Raw genomic sequence first — 10,324 nt, 5'->3', positions numbered from 1 at the left:
TTGTCCTAACACATACGCTGTGAGAACCCTGTGCTCCTAATGGGGTCCAGAGGACAGACCACATAAAAGAAGTGCTGTCTTAGGGTTGGGTTTAGGACTAAGATGTGAATTTAGTTTTGGTTAGATTTAGAGTTAGACATGTACTGGTAATGGTTAGGTTTAGTGTTTAGTGTGTGTGGGTGTGCGTGTGTTGGGGTGTGTGCGTGTGTGTGTGTGTGTGTGTGTTTCAGCAGCAGGAGAGGTCATGAGAACAGTGGAAACACACACATGCACACACATAAAAACATACACTGTTTCTAGTAACCAAGTCATGATCTTCACACAGAACAAGTAGTATTTTATAGTGTTAATACCAACAATTTATTGGTACAAAGGGATTGGGAACAACAGATGGGATTTACTTTCTTTAAACAACTTTTTAAAGACTGAACCATAGAATAAAATTCATGGAAATTATTAAACTCTTTTTAATGGTTGGACACTACCTGTCTGTTTTATCAGCGTATGATGCAAAATGACTTCCTTCTCATTTGAACAGATCTTTTATATTTTTTTGTTCTCTAAATATGAACCCAGGGCATCTTTAAAGATGAGGAACTCGTTCCTCAGTTTGGAATAAAAGGATTTCCGTCCTCTGTCATTTGTCCTTTTGTATAGCCATGAACTCTTGCATTTTTTGGGGTCATTTCCTGTTTTTGTTCAAAATATCCTCAACGAGGATGCAAGGAAGGCATTTTCTTTATTATTTTAAAAAGTCCTGACATTCTTAAAACTATTTACATCAGCTGTTTAAAACAACAACAGTGGAAATGAAAAATAAAGAACAAAGTTCGTAAGTATAATCTAAGAATCTGTCTTTGGATGAAATTCTGAAAGATTTTTATTGCTTTGGGTTAAAAAAAAAGCCATTTTCATTCTCTTGAGAGCAAGAAATTAATCACTCCTGCTCTTTGTTAATTCCAGCATGGAGATTCTGCTGACCAGGAGTCTTTTCCAGAGCTAAACTCAGTCTCTGCCTTTATCTGTCTATCTAAGGAGGAACTCCTTGTGCTCTTTGAAAGGCTTTGATCCCCTCAGAACGCCTCGGTAGTATTCATGTCCCGCTTCAGACGCCGAACCTTTTAATTTCGACAGAAGACTTTGATATCGCCTCCTGCGTGGAAGCTGCTACCATGTCACGCTTTGTCCCTATTCAGCTCCAGGTCAGATAGTTGTAGCTGATTTTACTTTGGAGGAAAGCACCTGTCTGAACCTCCTCTTCAGCTCCTGCATATTGGGAGACTTGGGTCTGGCCAGGTGTAGGCCGCCCTTCCTCTTCTCCCCATTCCCGCCTCCCAGCGCCCGGATCACCTGGTGCACAGAAGGCATATTTTAGGAGGTTTCCGTTTTAAATTGTTTCAGTGAAACAATTTAATCACTACATCAAATGGATGTAGCCTAAGTCAGGGATGTCCAAAACTGTGGCCAGAGGGCCATTTACGGCTCTCTGGATGATTTTCTTTGGCCTCCCCATCCACCAAAAATGGAGTGAATTTGCCTCTCAAGCATATTTTGCTAAAAACAACAACCTCTGCCCAAATGTTGGCAAATGAAAAATAGAAAAAAAGATAACCCCAAAAAAGTTTGGATCAATTTTGGGGATCTAATGTCATCACCTACCTAAAATAATGACCCAAGTAATTTTTTTTGCCAAATTGATTTTGGGGGGAAAAAATCATGACTTCTTTCAAAAGAGGAACACTTTTGGCAAAAATCAACTTAGGCCATTATTATAGGAAGCTGACTATATGAAAGTTGTGCAGGGTCCTGTTTTTCTTTAGGATCAACAATCGTTTACAAATTCATTTTCTACAAAATTCCAAGAACACTTGAAATAAGACTACCTGAACCTAAAGTGACATTTCAGCAAGATATAGGAGCTTATTTAAATTTTATTTAAAAAATGGACTGTAGTTCTAATGGCAGATTAATTCTTTCACTTGTATTTTTCATCAATATTATGGAATCATTTACTTAAAACAACCTCCTTTATCTTGCCGAAAAGTTACTTCAAGAGAATGAAGATATTTGCACTAGAAATGAGACAAAAATAATTATCTGGCAAGATTTTGTGTTTTTGCAGTGTTGACTTTGCATGTGTGAGCAAGAAGCAGGAAGCTGCACATTCAGTGATCCTCCCTGAGGGTAACAACTGTTACTCTGCTAGAGAAAAAAAAAATTACAATGCAGTTTGGTTTCCCTTTAAGGCCAAAACGATAAACAGATGGTATTTCCGCTTTTTTAGTCATCACTCAGCTATCATAGCTCCCAGAGCATAAAATTCCTTTAAAGGATGGTGGATCTAAAAAATGACCAACACCTCAGGAGCTAAATAAAATGCTGTCATCAGGACAGCTGTTCTGTAAATATGGGCTCCCGCCTCTTCACCAATCAAATCTTTTTTGACAGAAAGATAAGGCCCCACCTCCTGGCAGAGATGGAGGAAGGCGGCGTGGACTCCCTCGTGGTTCTCTCTGGCCGAGGCCTCGAAGTAAACGCCCCCTGGGATCAGAGACATAGTTCAGATTGGGTCTGCTCATCATCATCCCGATAATTGTCAACATTCCTCTCACATCAGGCAACATCGAGGATACAGTTTATCGAGGCAACAAATTTGTAAGGGAGCTCAACTAGACCTGTTCCTTAGTTTTGAAGCTTTGGAATTGGTTGGTGTGACCTGCGCTTGACCCCAATTAACCATCTAGGAACTGGCTGCTTGTTTACTTATCTTGCTTCTTTTTTCCAAACCGGGCAAGCAGGAATTCTTGGATCAAGAACAAGGCAGGAAGTGAGAGAGCAATTATCTCCTGTGAACCACGAACATCAAATAGCTTTCAAGATATTTCACTTGATAACCAAAAACATCGACCTTGCACACACTCAGAGTGGGTCAAAATATAAAGAATCACAAAGGAACATTGGGTTAGGGTATAAATAAGTTTGAATTTTGTCAACTTAGATTGTAGCTGCTGGTGTTATTATGCTGTATGTCTCCTAGGTAAATGCAAGAAGCTTTTCAGAAACACATTCCAGCCATTACTAAAGTTGGGACAAAGTTCTTGTTTAAATATAGAAGTTCTAAATAGATTCAGTTCAGCAGAGATCGGTTCTGTTGGGTTCCTATCAGCAGCCAGTAGCCTACCTAAAATAGAAAGTGTAAAAATGAGTACCTGATGCTTTCGGTGTTATGGATTTTACATGGAACATTACTTTTAACAGACCTAAAGCTCAGTCATCAGTGTAAATAAATAACCATTTAATGCAAAGGGAGTGTGTATTATTACTGCATATTTGAATTGTGTTTTTAAGTTTTATGGAAACAGCTGCCTTAAGAAACAATGTGTTTCTCTGAGCAACACAAATAATTTCATTTCCAGCTTTCCCAGGCTGCCATGTATTACTCTGATAAATTGTATGGTATATGAGCTTAATATGAACAACACATATGGACAACTGCAACAAAATTTGCAAAGTTGCCAAAGCAATGATCTGATATTAATGTAACTTAATCTCATGCTAAGTTGTGCATACTCTCTGTCTACGCCAACGTAGATTCACTCATCTCTAGGCACACAATGCTAAAGCTGGCATCTGCTGTGAAACTCCCTATCAATTGTTTTGAAGTTTATATCATACACTCTACATACCGTTGGACAGTTCCTGCTTGGAAACAGCATAGCAAGACCTGGTAGGAGTAATCTTGTTAACAAACTATGTAAGTCATATTTGTGCCATTGCCTGTAGGAATATTAGCCAACATTTATAGCCTTGCTATATTACCCTATAAAATGTCAAATTTGATGCTAAATCTTCAAATGTTTGACCTCGGGAAGTTTTATTTACATAATTAGTGTTTACGTGCAAAATCTTAACATAAGATAGACAACTAAAATATGTTAAATAGGTGTTTTTGTCCTTGCAAAAAGTAGATAACTTGCTATGGAAAACAATTGCCAATCTTTACTTGTCACCAGTCTTTTAAAAGCCTAGGAGCATCTTTACCTTTAATTATTATTAACACAGCACTGAATATTGCCAGGTATGCCTGGGTAAGTGCAGGGATAAATTGTTGCTCCATTCAAAGCAAAACTTGTCATCTTCTCCAGAAGCATTAACATTTTCATTTGTATTTCAAAATTACATAGGCTCCAGTCAGATGCAAGTATTTCAAAAGACTCAAGCCTAACACTGGTTATGCTGCGCTGAATTCAAATCATGACTGGTGAAAGCGGGAAAATGCCACACCTAGTGAAGTTGCTAACGTGTCGCCCTCCTCTGCGGGGACTTGTCGAGCTCGGAGCAGGTCACTCTTGTTGCCAACCTGCAGTGGGGAACAGATTATGATGCAGATTAGATTAAGGGATTAAGGTCGGGAGGCTTCTTGTCTGGTCTGCGTTGAAATAAATACTGCTAGCACATTACACCCAGAAACCTTAATGTGTTTTATCGGGACTGAATACTTTGCGAAAGCACCTCTTGCTTCCCTGCAGAAAAGGTCTAACTTAGTCAGAATGGCAGGAAAGTGTCTATGAACAAACATTTGAAAGTCCTCCCACAGAAGACCTGTGGTAAAACTAGACTAGATTCAGGTTTGACTGGGACATTGTAACACCTGAATATGTCTTTAGGTGTTTCATTGTAGCTCTGGTTGAAGGTTTAGAGTTATTCTAAACCTTCAAATCATTTTTGTTTTGGTATGTTGCATAAAATCCCAATAAAAGACACTGAATTTCATATCTGTAATGTGACAAATATAACAAAAATATTTACAGTGAGCTACTGTAGCTGAAAAGAATTCAAAAACACGCCTGATGGAATATCAATTGGATGGAATTGAACTAACATTTATTCACATGAATCATCCTTACCAGGATAACTGGGATGTTTCCAGAAGGGTGTATTCGCCTGATGTGCTGGTACAGAGGTTGAATGGTTCGGTAGCTACTGTTGTCTGTAATGGAGAAAACCAACACATACCCGTCTGCCCAGTAGATGGACCTGAGAAAAAAAGGGAAGATAGTAAAGAAAATAAGCTTGAAAACATTCATTTTATGTTAAAGCCTACAATGACGTGGTGTAAGCCTGACCTGTTGATCTGCTCCTGGCAGTACAGGCCTTCAGCGTCATCCTGCCAAAACACAAAAAGAGTCACATGAGTACGTAGGTGGCGGTTTGGCTGCCAGCTCATAACCAACAGAAATGAGTAGCATAGACTGAATGTGTCAATTAAATGTTATTAAGTATGAAATGAAGATCACAGCTTTAAACTTGTGCCTCTTTTTGCCTTTCTGTCCCCTCTCTCTCTCACTCTATGTGAGTTCTCCAGGCGTGAACTAATCAAACTCAATGTTATCAGACACATACAATATGTTATTCTTATTGAGAAGTTTCAAAACAAGAGTTGTACGCCCACAACAACAAAAAAAACACTCACTCACTAATGATTGCAAAACTTAAGCCAAATGTCCAGCAATGCAAATGCAGCCTAATTAGCTTTAATTTTAAGGCAGAATTTGAACTGCACAACATTTACATTCCCCAAAATTTGGCCTCATAATTGCTGGAATCACATTGAACAGAACAAGTATTTTTCCTCCAAGTTCAGTGCAGACTGTGCCAAGACATAAGGTCAAGTGAAATTGTCCAGGGAGTCAAAATGAAACATGTATCTTAACATATCAAGGTCACTATATTTGATACCTCGTCTGTGGAGATACAGACGTCTGTCAGTTTGCCAAGTCACCTCATTAAAGCCGGTCCATGTGTGTGGGGGGAATCAGTATCTAGAAACAACATTCCAGTGCAGATCATTTTTTGCCAGCCAGTCGGAAAATTATTTCAGCTCAATTATCCAGTTATTCCATTAAATGCCTGTTGAAATCACTGACTATTTGTATTACTCTTTTTCAAATCCCAAACACTTAGTCCTACGTTTCCAATTAATAACCTGGAATTTTAAGACAGAGCATGGCTCAGACCTGTGGGGGGGAAAAAAGGCGAGGAACAGGGTTTCTGCAGGTTTCATCAACTCAAATTTAAGACTTTTTAAGGGCATTATGATTGAAATTCAAGACCTGTATCATGACACGAATTTACAGAATTTTTTTTTTTACATTTTGTAATGTAATGCTCTCTATAGCCTTAACCTCCATAGTGCCAAGTTTTATTTTTGCACAGAAACTAACTAGTCAGAAACAATTTAGGACCTACTGTCCATGTTTTCTTTTCTTTACTGACTTCTTGGTAAAATTTAATAAAATAACAAAAGGTCTGTTTCTGGCATGCCACTAGTACCATACATCATATGCATACCTTATAGAACCTACGCAAACTAACAGACTCTAATACGTCCGCCCCCAAAAAATGTCTTTCCTGTCAACTTTCTGCTACTATTTAAGAATGTACAATAACTTAATGAATACACATCCTTAGAAACAAATGCCTACAAGTAATTTGCTTCACTTAAATTAACCTGGAGGGCAACGCAGGGTGTGTCCTGAATCTGAAGCGACACTTCCTCCCCGTCCATGGTGACCTTTCTAGAGTAGAGCGCTCCTGCAGAGACAAAAAGATCCCAGTGGAAGGGTGAATGTGAAGGGATGAGAGGATCAATCGTGGCGGGGGCTCGCTGGTGGCAAAGGCAGTCAGATGAATGGGGGGGGGGAAACCTCACCTGTGTTTGCTTCATAATCTCCAATGAACCTCTTAGTCAGAAACCTGACAATCAGAGCTGAAAGTGAAACAGAATTTGTCAATTAGTGACGTAAAGGTGAGGAAGAAGAGAACTGGAAAGCACAAAATCCTACCAAGTATTTTTGGCCTTAGTTTCTAGTGCAAATATCTTAACGCTCTTGAAATAAGGCAAAACTATCTCACACGTAACTTTTCAGCAAGAAATAGGAGCTCCTTTTAAGTAAATAATCCCTTAATATTGACAAAAAAAGTACTAATCCATTGGCAGATTGTTTCACTTTCAAATGCATGCAAGTGAAAAAATCAGTTAACGTGTACATTTTTATCAATATCAGGGAATTATTTATTTAAAACAAGCTCCTGTATCTTGTTGAAAAGTTACTTGTAAGTTAGTTTTGTCTTATTTCAAGAGAACTAAGATATTTGCACTAGAAACTAAGAGCAAAAATACTTGGTAAGATTTTGTGTTTTTTTATTGAAGTGGCACACTGGATAACATCCAGAGACACTGGTGGGTCGTTGCATCTCTCTGACTTCAATGTATTGTATTGATATTCTGTGTGAAAGTGGCAAAAACAAAATGACCAAAAAAAGCAGAATGATGACCAGAGTTTTTCTCGCCACAACACACAGTGAGCAGGATGGTAAATGAGGTAAAAGAAAATCTCCAAAACTCATTATAAGAGTTACTACAATGTGAATTTATCTCTTTTTTATCCTTTTTTTTTAGCAGTGGTGCCATTGAATGTGGTTTGGTAGACTGGGATCTGACAGAAGATGGTGTTACGCTGAATGAACGCAGAATGGGAGTACAGCGGTAATAACTCATGGATTATTAGCCGAGGTAATACATTATGACATGTGATGCTCTTCTTTTCCAGATAACTGAGTTTGATGATTCTCCCAGATTTGCTACAGAGTACATTCCTGCCTCATTGGACATGCAGTGTGGATCACTCTCTTGTTTTCCCAGCTCATAGTTCATCTAGTGTAAGAAAACTGTTTAGCTTTCTAACTCCAGCTAAGGAAAAGAAAAAAAAAAACCCCACAAAATGCAATCAAATGTTTCTCTGGGACCTTTACCGTTTTGGTCATTTGTGTCGGGTGTAAGCAATTGCCACCGTGAGAATCTGTCCATTACATATAGGGCAATAATACAAAGTTATAACACTTGGAATAGATTAGTCAATTATTTCACCCCAAACATTCATTTATAACGTAAGGCTTTGATCTATTCCACGTGTGGCAGAAAACTAAAATGACATGTCACCCTAAACTTATTACGCTCACAGTGAAAGACAGTAGTGGCATATTTCCACAGTTTAAAAATGACATTGAAGCCTTTGAAATTACTTCACAAAATTATACACTACTCTGTGTTGGTCTGTAGCACAAAACCCTAACCAAATATATTAAAGTGTACAGTTGTGGCTTGACAGAGCTGGACCAAAGTTAAAATATTTCAGTGATAACATTTACCCGGTGGAATTTGTATCTGTATGATAAAGGAGCTTCCTCATAAAGTGCAAAAATAATATAATTCTTAAATTTGTCAATGTTTATTTCCTACCTCTAGATATGTTAGTGAAGAAACCTGCCCTCTAGCAGAAGGATATTTCTAAAAAATCATGTTTTGTTAAACACAATGTTTCAAAAATGATTTAACACCGTGACTCACACCATCAATTAAAACTGAACTTCCAGCACTTTCAAAAAGATGATTAAAGTTGTTGTTATTTTTCATAAATATTATGTGTAAATCATAGAAATGATTATGTTCGTACCTCTATAGCCAACTCCATGGTATTTTATCCCCCCCACCCCCGCCCCTCCATAGTTCATCAGCGATATTAATCAAATTCAAATTTTGCTTGATTTTTTCTTCTTTTTTTTTTTCTTCAGGAAATCAGTGCTGTTTATCGCCCTCTGTCGTCGAACAATGGTAGCACTTTATTTCTCTGCCACCTACAAATTAAAAAAAACTAATTGTTTCTCTTAAGGTGAGCTGAGCCGCAATAACGTTTTGGTCATAAAAAAAAACAAAAAAACCCCAGTTTGCCTCCATTTATCGCTTGAATGCAACGCGACTAATCCGAAATGAAAACTTTCCCGGATCCACAAGAATAACTGCATCCCACCGCCATACCGGTTTTCCCGACGTTGCTGGCGCCCAGCACCGCGATCTTCACCGTCTTGTTGGGGACGCAGTCCAGCAGGGGATACTCCGGGATGGGGACCAGCAGAAAGTTGCCAGACCCGCTGCTGTTCATACTTCCCGGGGCAGAATCGCCAGACAGCCGCATTTAGCTCCCCTCAGAACCGCGTCGAGCTTTATGGGGGGGGGAAATTGCAGCAAATTCTTGTGACTCTGGGAGAAATAACTCCGTGTTTGTATTCCTGCGCTTAATCCAGATTTGAACCCAAAAAAAGAAAGAAAGAAAAAAATCCCTCTTGTTTTCCGCAAAGAGCAGCAGCTAGAAACTGATCAGCAAAATCGGGTTTGCCCCAATAATTCCCAGTTATTAGCCAAGTGTGCCACAATTTCTTCCAAGTCTTTCTCTCCTGGGGTAAAACTGGCTTTTAGCTTCACAATGGAGGCATCCTGAAACGCGTCACTGGTCCATTTTTATGCCTTAATAGCTAAAAGAAAAAACGATCCGGTTCCCGGAGATTCCAGATGCCTCTGGCTGTGGATAGAGAGCAGAAGGAGTGATGAGAGGGAGGGATGTAGACTTTGATCCGTCCCCTCACATATTCCCGGGGGACCGGTGGGAATCCGGCCCGATTTCTCAGCCTGGACAGCCTGATGCTTCATAAACGACGAGAGCACCAGCGTTAAATCAAGTGGGGATGAAGAAAAGGTTTAAACAAAGACGTGGATTGGGATTTTAAACCATCACTCTTTAAGTTCTCATCACGTTTTCTCTAGCTGGACACTTCTGTATGGAAGTCCGTCAATGTCAATTGTAAAGGAGAGGGGGGAAAAAAGAGAAAAGAACCTAGATTTTAAAAAACAACAACAAACTAAATCTTACTTGTGTTCTTTGTAAAATTATTATATAAATGGCATAATATTTTCTTTTCTTTGTTTCAGATAATGCTTGTTTGGATGTATACCTTGCGATGTCTGTTTTAGAGAAATAATACTTTTATATTCCATATGTGTGCTTAATTGTATTATTTTGTCTATTAAAATGAAAAAAAAATTGTGAGATGGTAGAAAAACAATTAAAACCAGTAGATAGATAGATAGATAGATAGATAGATAGATAGATAGATAGATAGATAGATAGATAGATAGATAGATAGATAGATAGATAGATAGATAAGAATCTTCTAATTCAGTATAACTATTGTACTATGAAATAATATTAAAAACATGCAAAATAATGTTGTTGTTTTTTTTAGAAAGAATTTATATAGGTATTTTAGAAACTGCTGAGGTAAAACTGTCTTATTGTTATTGCCTAAAACAACTACCAAAGGTCTTTGAGAAGCAGATCGTAATTAATTAACATGCAACACTGAAACGCCGCCCACCAATCCGGCGCCTTGTAAGAACCGAACCAACACTTATGAGCAAGTAAGTAGT

General features: G+C 38.4%; 1 protein-coding gene across 2 annotated transcripts; it reads right to left on the bottom strand.

Annotated features, from left to right (window-relative positions):
- Nucleotides 1-331: 331 nt before the first annotated feature.
- rasl11a (RAS-like, family 11, member A) lies at nucleotides 332-9,459 on the bottom strand. Of its 2 annotated transcripts, none has more exons than XM_032583324.1 (8): nucleotides 8,879-9,459; nucleotides 6,713-6,769; nucleotides 6,512-6,594; nucleotides 5,127-5,167; nucleotides 4,908-5,037; nucleotides 4,285-4,360; nucleotides 2,465-2,541; nucleotides 332-1,350 (listed from the first exon to the last, which is right to left on the bottom strand). In XM_032583324.1, exons 1-8 carry the CDS (start codon nucleotides 9,033-9,035, stop codon nucleotides 1,204-1,206), a joined length of 768 nt encoding a protein of 255 aa, XP_032439215.1. In that variant the 5' UTR covers nucleotides 9,036-9,459; the 3' UTR covers nucleotides 332-1,203. The 2 variants fall into 2 exon arrangements, with proteins under 2 accessions (XP_032439215.1, XP_032439216.1); XM_032583325.1 differs by lacking the exon at nucleotides 8,879-9,459 and adding an exon at nucleotides 8,517-8,859.
- Between the last annotated feature and the right edge of the window lie 865 nt (nucleotides 9,460-10,324).

This window comes from Xiphophorus hellerii, chromosome 14, assembly GCF_003331165.1.
Source record: "Xiphophorus hellerii strain 12219 chromosome 14, Xiphophorus_hellerii-4.1, whole genome shotgun sequence".
Lineage (NCBI taxonomy): Eukaryota > Metazoa > Chordata > Actinopteri > Cyprinodontiformes > Poeciliidae > Xiphophorus > Xiphophorus hellerii.
Note: the sequence above shows the minus strand (reverse complement) of the source record. Positions and strands in the feature narration are given on the sequence as shown.

Coding starts and splice junctions, on each gene's coding strand:
- rasl11a (XM_032583324.1), bottom strand. CDS start 9,035: ATGCGGCTGTCTGGCGATTCTGCCCCGGGAAGTATGAACAGCAGCGGG. Junction 5,168..6,511: donor CACCCTGCGTTGCCCTCCAG/GTTAATTTAAGT, acceptor GTGTTTTGGCAG/GATGACGCTGAAGGCCTGTA. Junction 2,542..4,284: donor CACGTTAGCAACTTCACTAG/GTGTGGCATTTT, acceptor CTCTGATCCCAG/GGGGCGTTTACTTCGAGGCC.